The following is a 12,950-nucleotide window of genomic DNA, read 5'->3' as shown; positions in this document are numbered from 1 at the left end:
GGTGGTCGTTAGGAGCCCATTTTCTCTGCCTTTAATCAGTTTTTTAACTCCAGTTTAGGAGTTTCCTGTTTTTTCACTTTGACTTCCTCCTTCCTTATTCTTTATCTCCTCAGATCGTCTTCAGTCATTTTAGATGTTCATGAGAGAGAAATGAGTGAGGCAGCTGAGGTGAGCTGAGGACACAGCTGGAACTGGTTGGCTTTAAGATCGGAAGGATGGAAGTTACTTACCAAGTCAGAACTGTTCACAGTGGTGGTGATAGGAACCAGACGTCCACCTCTAAAAGCTCCCTCACAGAAAGTTCCTACATGAAATGGTTATGAATTCACTGCCTGATGACTGAGACACTGTTTTATGATAGTTTAGAGAACTTAAACTCCATTCATGGTGGAGGGATACATGCAGGGCGCTGTGAGGCAAAATAGTCCCCAAAGAAAACTTATTATTTCAGATTTTCCACTATTTTCCATCATCAACATTCCATATAAACTCAGAAAACTCGTGTAGGTTCACTGGTGGTTCTGGATAGTAAATAAAATGTCTATATCTGTGTTGTAGTCATGGCGACCCCTGGTTCATCTGAACCGTTTCACACCAAACCACTCTGATTACAGCTCTGAATTATGAGGGAATCAGTGGATTTCCCCTTTAAATAAAGGAGGGAGATCAACAATCAGCGTCTTGTTTTAATTGCATGTCTAGATCCAGTGTAAAGATTGGAATATAAAAACAGGCGCTTGGTAATTTTCTAAAAGACATTTGCAGCATAAAATAATAATATAATCAGTATTTAACACTTCAGTTTTATAAAATAGATTCATCCAATAAACAAATAATAATAATAATACTACATAAAAAAACAGAATATGGTCAAAATAAAAAAATCCCTGCAGTTTTTCAACACAGAGGACCACCTCTCTCGTTTCAGTCATACTGCCGCACACGCTCCTCTTTATTATTCATAAGGCTCGGATGGTTCAGATTAACAGTTCAGGCACCAAAAAACAGTCCGAAATAAAACGTGGTGGAAAACGTTTTGTCCATGAAAGTTTTTCCGTCCCGTTCGAGGGAGCAGGATGGATTTGGTCATTTCTAGTGTTGAAACTCTCCTGGATCATCACTAATAAACACCATTCAAAACACAGCTGAACGATTACTGTTCTTAATGATTATCAACTGATCAATAACCACGATTGCATTTGAAACAGAAACAGAAGCCAGGCTCCAGGCCCGTAGAACCCGGTCCTGCATGTGAGCGGCGGTCCGGTGGAAAGGAATGTGTTTGAAATCAGAGAAACATTCAGCTCTTAAAGAAACAGCAGCGCATTTCCTCCTGAAGCTCCACAGAGCTGCTCCTCCTCCTCTCCTCGGACTGAAAAGGCACCTCAGAGTTTCAGGCTGAATCTCAGTATCAGTTTGAAGGCTGGGTTCGGTTCCTCGTTCTACAGTGACGTGGGAACCAAAACAAACCAGATTTACTTTGGAAGAATCCACAGTCGTAAAATGTTTCAACGGTTTGAACAGCGTGAGCGGAACAAGGCTGACCGGTAAACACGGACACGGCCGAGTTCACCGACCACACTGACCACTCGGCTATCATCACAGTGCAGTATGGGTCCAGTAAGAACAGAGGCTAGAATAAGGTCCAGTGTTCAGATTTGGGTTCCATGTTGGGGTCAGTATAGAGTGGGTGAATACCAGGTTGTGTTCTAGGTGCCGGATTTTGGTGTGGGTTCCTGGTTCTTGGTTATGGGTTTGGGATCCAAGTTTGGGTTCCAGGTTTGGGTTCAGAGATAGGCTCCAGATTCTGGTTGGTTTCTGGGTTTGAATTAAGCGTTTGGGTTCAGTACTGAGGGTTTGGGTTCTGGGTTGCGTATTTGGATTCTGGGTTTGAATTTCAGATTTGACTTACTGGGTTTGCATTCTGGGTTGGACTCCAGTTTTAGATCCTGGGATAGGTTCCAGGTTAGGTTTATGGGTTCTGGGTTTGTATTCTGGGTTGGGTTGCAGGCGTAGGCTCTGGATCAGTTTTCTGGTTGTGGATTCAGTATTTAGATTCCAGGTTGGGTTCAGCATTTGGTTAAAGTTCCAGGTTTTGGTTCTAGGTTAGGTTTCTGGGTTCTGGGTTTGGATTCTGGGTTAATCTCCAGGTTTAGGTTTGGGATGGGTTCCAGATTTAGGTTCCAGGTTAGGTTTATGGGTACTGAGTTTGGATTCAGTGTTTGGCTTCCAGGTTGGGTTCAGCGTTTGGTTTAAGTTCCCAGTTTGGGTCCCAGTTTGTGTTTTGTTCAGAAGGTTCAGTGTTCAGAGCTGAGAATTTGCGTGTGGGTGCTCGGTCTGGTTTTAAGCGTTGGGTTTCAGTTTGGGTTTGGGTTTAGTTTTGGTTCTGAGGTTTGGGTTCCAGACACTGGGTTTTGGCTCCAGGTTTGGTGCCAAAGTGTTGGTTTTAGTGTTTGAGGGTTCACATTGAGGGTCTGTGTTTCAGGTTTGGACTCGTCTTGCAGGTTTGGCTTTGGGTTCAAGATTTGAGTCTGGTTTCTGGATTTGCACCTCCGGTTTGGCTTCAGAATTCAAGGTTGGTACGAAGTTTGGGTTCCAGTTTGGATTTAGGCTCAGGTTTGTGTTTAGTCCTGCCTGCGTTTCTCAGCCGTTGCCCAGCGTGTGCTCCAGGCTGTGCTGCAGATTCTCCCAGTTCCTCCAGAGCAGTGACAGCAGCAGTGCAGCGAACGCTGTGGCCAGCAGGTGGAGCCGGCTGCGCAGGATGGGGGAGATGAACCTGGCTGCCGTGGAGACGCACACCAGCAGCAGCGTGGCGACGGCCAGCAGGACGCTGATCCCCTTCCCCAACAGCATCCGGCCCGCCTCTGCCTCCACCTGCACCGTCTGCTGCTGCTGCTGCTGCTGAACCTCCAGCTTTGCCAGCCGTGTCTGACATGACTCCAGCGCCTCCTGGTGGACACAGAGGAACAGCTCTCAGACAGAGGTTTTCAAAATGCTTTCATAGAAATAAGAACAATCCTCAATTTTATAGCAGATTTCATTTCAGTTCCAAAATCTGTGTTTTAAATCTTAACGAGTACAGTTTGTTTGGAAAGCAACCACAAATTAATAGAAACTAAAGTAAAAGGAGACCCATTAAGCTGAGCCTGTGCTCATCTAAACAAATATATTTTTAATCTATATTTAAAAACACCTTTTGAGTTTGCATTCCTTATTTCCTCTGGAATGCTGTTCCAGAGTTTAGGAGCGCTATAAGAAATGATCTCCCACCAAGTGAGCAGTAAGAGATGAGCTCACAGAGAGCCTAGCTCAGCTGAGTGAGGAGGTCCAGGCGGCTACTGCAGTTCAGATCTGTAAGATGTGCCCACTCGACCACTAAGAGCTTTAAAAGTCATAAACAAGGCCTTGTAGTTCATGCAGTACATAACAGGAAAAAAAGGAGAAGGAAATGAGCTCTTAATAATAAATACGGGTGCAAAGCACTGAGACCGTCTAAAAATATCCATCTCTAATGTAAAATAAACACAGCTATTTTGCAGCTTGTGCAAACAAAAGCATATCAGGTTAAATGGAGAATTCCACCAACTTTTCAAAATTCTCAGCATAATTAAACAGTTAAGATGTAAACAGAGTCATTCAGAGTGGTTTGGTGTGAAACGCTCTGTTCTAGATAAACTTACAGTCAGAACTACTCACAGTAGTTGTGATAGGAACCAGACGTCCACCTCTAAAAGCTCCCTCACAGAAAGTTCCTACATGAAATGGTTATGAATTCACTGCCTGATGACTGAGACACTGTTTTATGATAGTTTAGAGAACTTAAACTCCATTCATGGTGGAGGGATACATGCAGGGCGCTGTGAGGCAAAATAGTCCCCAAAGAAAACTGATTATTTCAGATTTTCCACTATTTTCCATCATCAACATCCCTTATAAACTCAGAATACAGTAAATAGTGGACAGTGGATAGTAAATAAAATGTCTATATCTGTGTTGTAGTCATGGCGACCCCTGGTTCTTATCACCACCACTGTGAAGAAATCTGAGTTTCTCCACAATGAACATTTCACATGAATCCACTTTCAATTACTTTTTTACATCTGAGCCACTGACTTGTGCAGAAATTTTGAAAAATCAGTGGAATTCCCCTTTAAGTCTTCATATGCTTGGTTCAGGAGTGTCCAGTCTGAGCCCAGGTGACCCCAGGTTCTGTGTTCTCCCTTCTCTACACACCTGTGGAGACGCTCACGAGGAGCTTGTGGATTAGTTAATGAGCCGAATCGGGTGTTCTAGATTAGACAGAGCACAAAAGCAGTAAGTAGAATGTAGCGTGTGACCAACATGATCAGGAACATCACGTCTTCAGAAGAGATCCAGCCTGCGCACACGTAAGTGTGGGCAATATCATTCATCATTATCGTGATAAATTACGTCACAATACGCTTTCCTGAACATATCGTGGAGATCATAACCCAGAGGAGAAAAAAAAATCTTTCTTAAGATCGTCTCAGAGAAATAAAGCAGATCTCAGTATTATATTAATGAAGGATCTCTGATTTCTGAGCTGTTCCTCCTGAACCTCCTCAGGAGAAAAGAGGAGATTAACATCAGCGTCTCACTGTGAGACGTTCTGGTGATGAAGGAGAAAAGCGCGAGTTCTCCTTCTGCACTGACAGACTGCTGAGAGGGTTCTGTGATCTAGAACAGAGCTGTATAAGAGAACGATGAGATCTCACACTGTTCTTATGGAGATATTACTCAGCTGAGGCTGGGCTGAGACGAGTCAGACACTGAAGTGAGAAAATCTGAGTTTTATTTCTCAGGAGCCGAATTTCAGAAACAGGAGAAAACGGCTTCAGTCTCACTCTGATCTCACACTGGACTGAACTGTGTCCAGGAGAAGAACCTGAGATCAAGAAGAGATCTCATTTAGACTACATCTCCACTCTGGGAAGTACTTAAATAACACTGACCAACTACGTTTCATTACAAATTGAGCATAATTAAGCTGTTTAAATTGATTTAGTGCAGTAAAAACACCGAATAAAAATCATTAAAGTTTAAGTAGCTTTATTATTATTACTATAGTATTTTTTTATATATCTGGCACTACAGGTTCTAGTTTCAACTTCTTTTATTAAATCTCAGAAAAACGAAATATCAGAATGCATAATGTATCGGGGGTATTGCAATATATTATTTTTGCCCACCTCTACACACACCCATCCTCAGCTGCTGCTACAGAAGCATCACAGAGAGCATCCTGACCTTCCTCAGGAGACTAAACAGCTTCAGGACACTCACATCTGTTATGGTCAACTGTTACCGCTGCACCACAGAGGGAGTGTTCCGAGTGTTCTGGCTGGTCGCAGGTTTTAGTGGATCATCTTGGACGCCTTCCAAGCATCTCAGTGCGCACCACCCACCTCAGAAACAGCTTCTTCCCGCAGGCCATCAGAGCTCCTAGCAGCCATTGCTGACTGACTCTCTCTCACTTTTACATTTAGGTTGTATGTTACATCCTGCAGCTTTTCCACTCCACTAGTACAAACCCATCTCCAAAAAAGTTGGGACAGGAACAATTTAGGACTACAAACACTGTTTACTTTTACAAGAGCATCTTAAACAGGTGATGCGATCATGCTTTGGTATAGAAGGAGCATCCAGGAAAGGCAGAGTCCTTTGTGAGCATGGGTGGCTGCTGCCTGCCACTTGCCAGTTTCCCAAAAATAATCCAGTTCAAAAATAACATTCCTCAGCAAGGATTTCAGGTATTTCACCCTCTACAGTGCATAACATCATCAAAACATTCAGGAAACCTCTATGCATAAAGGACAACAGCAAAAATCACGAACGGATGTCTATGACCTTCGACCCCTCACACAGCACTGCATTAAAAAAGAGCATGTTTCTGTGATGATTTCACCACGTGGGCTCGGGAACAAAAACACTGTCATTAAACCGTGTTCATCTCTGCATCCACAAATGCAGGTTAAGACTGTACTCTGCACAGTGGAAGTCAAACATCAACAACGTCCGGAAACGCTGCCGACTTCTCTGGGCTCAAGCTCGTCTGAAATGTACTGATGCTCAGTGGAAACGTGTTTTGTCGTCTGACTGGTTACCCTTTCGGATTGTTCATGGAAAGAATGGAAATCATGTTCTCCAGGACAAAGAAGAAAAGGACCTTCCAGAATGTTACCAGTGTAAAGTTCTAAATCCAGCGTCTGTCAAGGTGTGTGTGGCGGGGCGGTGTATCAGTGGGTAACCTGCACATCTGTGAAAGCACCAAGCAACATGAAACATTTGAAGCAAATAGCTGCCTTTTAGACTCGTCTTTTTCAGAGACGCCCATTCTGATTTCACCATGACAACATCAAGAAACATTCGTATGTAACACACGGCGTGTATCAGAGAGCGGGTGCAAATGACCAGCCTGCGTCCACTTTCAAACCGGATCAGTTTGTGTCTTCAGTCCTTAAGGATTATTAAGTGCTGTTAAAGAGGTAGTTGATGTAACACAGCTGTAAAATGCTCCTGTAACTTATTCGGAATGTGCTGCAGGCATCATATTTGGGATGTGCGCATATTTACAAAAAACAATTAAGTCTAATTAATTAAGTTTAATTAATTAATTAAGGCACATAACGTAAAACATCAAATACTGTGTTGTCGCACTATTTTCACTGTAATACAGATAAAAATGTATGTAAAACAGAATTTACTAATCACTGCTTTCTGTTTTTTATTTACCATTTTCAGATACTGTCCCAAATTTTTTGGAATTACGTATGTAAATATTGTAGCATAGTCTAGCTAGGACATTCCTCTATCCGTCCTCCTCAGTCTTTACTGCCAGTAACCTGGAATGTTTAGTGCCACTTCCTTATTTGCTGTAATTTGTCTGGAGTACTTGTCTACACACTCAAAACAGATGGTCCTTTAAGGGTTCTTTAGCAAAGAAAATGGTTCAGTATAGAACAAAACACTCAAAGAACGCTTTGCATGATTAAACGCTTCTCTGCATGGTGTAATCATTCTTCAGATTGTACTGTACAATCGGTACAATACTGTACAGTACGCTACTGATGAAGAATAGCATACAGTATATATTGATATAATATGCAGTATACAGTATATACTGGTACAGAATGCAGTGTACAGTGCACAGTACAATATTTCAAACATAGCATACTGTGTACTGTTCACTGCATATTGCAGTATGCTCTGTGCAGGCTCTACCTAATAAGCGACATAAGCAGCTGCTTAGTGCCCTGCGGCCACCAGGAGAAAAAGCTAAAAGATAATGGTATGTTTTGGCTTCATTCTGAGGTGTAAATATTATGTGCCTAATGTTTTGCACATTATTTATGCCATTTGTGATAGTCATTAGACACGTTTACATGCAGCCTAATAATCTGTTAATTATCCGAATAACACCTCAATCGGAATAGTCTAGTCCGATTGAGGCCATTCAGAATACAGTTCCTATCCGACTGATCGAGGTGGGTAATCCTGTAAATAATCCGTTAAATAGAAGAATAATATCCGTGTAAACGTCTGTATCTGATTACATTCCCTATCGGAAAGTTTAAGTCCGTTCTGATCATGTTCGTCACGTCATAGTGAGAGTTTATACCGTTCAACATGGCGGAGCAGAAACTGGTCTGCAGAGGAGACGAAGTTTATGCTCTGATCTTTAAAAGACGGCGGTGGGACGGACGTCCAGCTTATGTGTCTCAGAACACGACGTCTTCCTCTCGGCCTTCTTTAATAAGGACATGTGAAGGACGTTTTCCTAAGTCTGACATCATTTTAAAGCAGTTAAAAACACAAGCGCTGCTCACTGCTGCTCATCTCACTCTGACTGGACTCACGCGATGCTGGTCGTCATGGTAACGTCTACACTAAGTGGTTCTCTACGCATGCGCGTCATTTTGGATCTGATTACTTGTAGTGAGCATGTAAACGAAGATTTTCATCAGATTGTTGAGTAAAGTGAGAATAAACACCTCAGTCTGAATCTATAATCAGAATGTAATCAAACGGATTGGCAAAAATCTTGGTATGTAAACACCGTTATTATTTAGCCTCTAATTTTACAGTAAATCACCTACCAGCTTACTGGTTTGCCAAACTTAAGAATGTTTATTTAAGACTATATATAACTTTATGTATAAACGTTTGGATCACATTAAGACTGGTCCTTATATACACACACAGTAATTCAGCAAAATGTTTCCATATAAACAAACAGAATCAGGCTCAGAATAAATGAACACACTGTGATAGTCAGAAGGAGAATTATTCTCTCTGCTTTTATTTTTAAACTGTTTAATAACGTGTAGGTCTGGGGAAGTGCACAGGCAGATGAGAGGCCCCCAGAAAAATCCTGCTTAGGGCCCCCAAAATGCCAGAGCCGGTCCTGCAGCCTGCAAGTCATGTGGTCATCAGGGAAATCAGAGGCCAGTGTAAACAGAGTAATATGCTCAGATCTTCTCCTCTTAAAAACACAGGCTGCTGAATTCTGAACTAGTTGGAGATCACATGCGCTAAAGACTGCAGTATCAGTACGCGCAGTACTGTACGGTGCTCTAAATGTGGTTCTAAAAGCTCTAAAGCACTCCCACACAGTTCACTGCAGGGAACAGTGAAGAATCCTTCACCCTCTACAGCGACAGGCAACCGAGAGCCGATCAGTTTATAGCAGAGTAGAGTCCACTTGGAACACAGCTGTTACAGAAACGGCCTCAGTTGTGCAAGAACAACATCATAAAACCTCCTGAACAAAGGTTTCCTCTGCACGCGCACACACACACACACACACACACACACACGCACACACACACACACGCACGCACACACACGCGCGCACACACACGCGCGCACACACACGCGCGCACACACACGCGCACACACACGCGCACACACACACACACACAGCAGGAGAAAGAGCTTGAACAGATTAAGTCTGAGGAGCTGGGCTGTGCGAGAGCTGCAGAGCAGCAGGCTGTGTGTTCTGTTTAACTCTCCTATAGTCGGTTCAGATGAATCCACGGAGACGAGTGGACGAGCGGAGAAGAGAGCAGCTCCTCATGGGCAGTTTGACACCACATCACACCTTATACTGAATGTACAGACTGATGAAAGCAGCACTGCTTTCAGAGGAGAAAGTCCAGCAGGATTTATTCCTCCTTATCAGCCTGAGTGAACGTTAGCAAGTGAACATCACAATCGCAGTTACACAACATCCTATTGCTGCATTAAACTGCACAGCACTGCGAGGAGCGCAGAGCCCAGTGCTGTGATCATTTCCCAGTACTGTAATAAGATATGACACTACAGCACAGTGAAGAAGTGTAAACAGGTCCAGGGCAGGTCAGTGCTGCTTTCTTTGTGCCATCACTGATTATAACTAAACAAAACAACTATTTTGGGTTTAATTAGAGTTTTAAACTGCAGTTGAAACCTACACTGGCTGAGCACTGCAAGTCCACCTCCTCGTAGCAACACTCAGCTCCACTGACCATACAGTTTCACTCTGTAGTTCTACAGCTACAGACTGTAGTCCATCTGTTTCTCTGCATACTTTGTTACCCTGTTCTTCAGTGGTCAGGACCCCCATGGACCCTCACAGAGCAGGTACTATTTGGGTGGCGGGTCATTCTCAGCACTGCAATAACACTGACGTGGTGGTGGTGTGTTAGTGTGTGTTGCGCTGGTCTGAGTGGATCAGACACAGCAGTGCTGCTGGACTTTTTAAACACTGTGTCCACTCACTGTCCACTCTATTAGACACTCCTACCTTGTCGGTCCACCTTGTAGATGTAAAGTCAGAGACGATAGCTCATCTGCTGCTGCACAGTTTGTGTTGGTCATCCTCTAGTCCTTCATCAGTGGACACAGGACGCTGCCCACAGGACGGTGTTGGCTGGATATTTTTGGTTGGTGGACTATTCTCAGTCCAGCAGTGACACTGAGGTGTTTAACTCCAGCACCACTGCTGTGTCTGATCCACTCAGACCAGCACAACACACACTAACACACCACCACCACGTCAGTGTTACTGCAGTGCTGAGAATGACCCACCGCCCAAATAGTACCTGCTCTGTGAGGGTCCGTGGGGTTCCTGACCACTGAAGACCAGGGTAACAAAGTATGCAGAGAAACAGATGGACTACAGTCTGTAACTGTAGAACTATAATCTCAGATCGTGATTATATTTTTCCGTTTTGTCCAGCTCTGGTTTGCGTACCTGCAGGTCTCTGGCCCTCTCGTTAGCCTGGTAGGCCACTTTCTCCTCGATGCTGGCGAGATCCTGCTTCAGATTGGTCATCTCATGTTGGTGGAGCTCCAGCAGGTCATTGAGCTGCTCCTCCAGACGCTCCACCCTGAGAGAGAGGGAGGCGGAGGTGGGGGGCAGGGAGGGAGGGAGAGTGACGGTAGGAAAGAACATAGACTCTTATTAGAAAAGTGATAATCAAGTCTTGACAGGAAATTCTCAGCTATATATTAATCACAGTCTAGTATTTATCATTTAACCCCTAAAACCCCAGACTTTACATCCTCATATTGAAATATTGAATAAAGCTTCAAAAAAGTGTCTAACTTTATAATATCCTGATCAATGCTGTGCAGGTTATTATAAAATAAAATAAAATGATATGAATATGACATTATTCCAAACTTTTGACCTGCAGTTACTCAATGGGTCTGCCAGGGGGCACCAACTCCTACTAATGTGGGATTAACAGAAATGAATAGTTCTTTTAATATAAATGAATACTCATAAAAATACATATTAATTGAAATAGGAACATTTATCATTATTATAATTCCCTCCTATGAACAGAAATTAATAATGAACATTTGTGGCCTGTAGGTGGAGCCCTTAGGCAGAGCAGTCATCCAAATTTTTTCTATAGTTATCTATGAATAGCATGACTCTCATGAATGCCCTGGGGACGCTAAGAACCTCTAGATTAGAACGTCCCATGGCTCACTCTAAGCTAACACTCAAAGCTAACCTGTATTTCTCCTCCTCGAGCGTCTGTGCCAGGAACTTGTCTCCTTCTTTCAGGTCCTCCTTCAGAGCCTCCATCTCCTCAGCCAGCCGGTTCTGAGACTGCCGGATGTGCTGGAGCTCCACCAGCACCATGGAAATGGAGCTGTTGTCCTGCGGAGGGGCCGCAGGATTACCGTTACTGTCCGCGGAACCAGAGGAACCCACAGAACTCTCGTCATCGCTGTGGTACTTGGTTTGGCCCACTATGGTGGCGCTCCCTCCAAGCATTCGGGCGCCGCCCTCCTCTAAACTGGTCTTGAGGTGGGCGATGTTGTCAGCGCTGCCGAACTTGTTGCGGATGAGGTTGGCGAACTCCTTGGGCTTGCTGAAGAAGAAGGGAGGAGACAGCGAGACTCCAGGGCCGATGGTTTTGATTTTGTCCAGGCGAATGTGCCGTCCGCTACCGTTCACGTCCTTCAGAGCTTCCTTGGACAAGTCTTTGGATAAGTCTTTGGACACGTCTTTGGACACGTCTTTGGACACGTCTTTGGACACGTCTTTGGACACGTCCTTCTGCAGCAACTCCTTGGCCAGATCTTTAGGGCTGCTGTGTTTGGAGCCGTTGCTCTCGTTCTCCTTCAGCTTCCGGTGGTACTGCTCCAGTTTCTTCTGCAGCTGGCTGATGTTTTGCGCCGCCTTCTGGTTCTTCTTCTCAAAAACCTGCCTTATTCGCGCCACCTGCTGCTTATCCGCCATGCTGACCAGCTTGAGGAACTCGGCCACGTTCTCGTCCCGCTCCATCTGCTCCACCTTCAGCTGCTCCGTCACCTTCATGATCTTCTGCTGCAGGCTCTCCAGCTCCAGCCGGCCCCGAGGCAGCTCCTGCAGAAGATTGCTGGACTTGTTCAAGTTGGAATCGGAGCTGCCGCGGAGGATGGGCACCGGGATACTGAGCACGTATCCATCATTGTGATCCATCTGTAGAAACACAGAGAAAACACAGGTTAATGGGTTAAATGAAACAGTAGAAGCCATATCGCCCCCTACACTTCCTGTAGTGTATTACAGTCTGTCAGCGTGACTGTGTGGATCATATGAACATTATAGAGCTTTTTAAATGAAACAGTAGAAGCCATATCGCCCCCTACACTTCCTGTAGTGTATTACAGTCTGTCAGAGTGACTGTGTGGATCATATGAACATTATAGAGCTTTTTAAATGAAACAACTATATCCTGGTTGTTTTCAGGTCAGCTGTGCTCAGCCCCAGTGATGCTGACTGATGCTAACTGAGCCATCATTAAGGAAGCTTTTGTTTTGCTAACAGTTGTCAATGTTCCTTATTGCATGCAACAATAAAGCAAACTTAATTTAATGGTTTTAATAGAGCAGACATAAAACTGAGAAGTATAAATGGACGTATAAATTGTTAAAGGTTATAAGCTTTTCATAGGGTTAAAAATATTTTGCAAGCCCCTACACACCGTCCAGTGTTCACATTAAAGAAATAACACAGAATAATCCAATAGTAAGTCGAGTCACTCACTGGACCAGCAGTCCTGAGCTAGCACATCACCACTAAACACAAATCTTTAGCCTGACACTGAAAAAAAGCTTCAACTTCAAGTCCTCCCTTATAACAAGCTCACCCAAAAGAAACTAAATACAGGGCAGCCAATCACAACAGAGATAATTTACATATATCTGGATCACAAACAGCCTGTTTAACTGTAAGGAATAAAGGTAGGTTGGAAAATGGTCAGGTAGAAGTGAACTGGCCCACAAGTAACCCACAAATAAGTGCGCTCTTCAAAAAGATCTTTAAGGGTTCTTTCGTAAAGAAAGTGGTTCTATATAGAATCATGAACACTCAGAGAATCGTTCGCATGATTAAAGTGTTCTTTGCATGGTGAAATTGTTCTTCAGACTGATGGAGAATGTGTTCT

General features: G+C 43.8%; 1 protein-coding gene across 1 annotated transcript in view; it reads right to left on the bottom strand.

The window, feature by feature from the left end:
• Positions 1-668: 668 nt before the first annotated feature.
• The window catches only part of LOC118806562 (transmembrane and coiled-coil domain protein 3-like), a 34,670-nt gene continuing 22,388 nt past the window's right edge, over positions 669-12,950 (bottom strand). The window contains exons 2-4 of the mRNA XM_036568001.1: positions 11,028-11,983; positions 10,256-10,391; positions 669-2,949 (exon numbers count right to left, since the gene is read on the bottom strand). Coding sequence (XP_036423894.1) covers positions 2,644-2,949; positions 10,256-10,391; positions 11,028-11,983 — 1,398 coding nt within the window. The 3' untranslated portion in view covers positions 669-2,643. The remainder of the gene's footprint in view (positions 2,950-10,255; positions 10,392-11,027; positions 11,984-12,950) is intronic.

This window comes from Colossoma macropomum, unplaced genomic scaffold (assembly GCF_904425465.1).
Source record: "Colossoma macropomum unplaced genomic scaffold, Colossoma_macropomum, whole genome shotgun sequence".
Taxonomy (NCBI): domain Eukaryota; kingdom Metazoa; phylum Chordata; class Actinopteri; order Characiformes; family Serrasalmidae; genus Colossoma; species Colossoma macropomum.
Note: the sequence above shows the minus strand (reverse complement) of the source record. Positions and strands in the feature narration are given on the sequence as shown.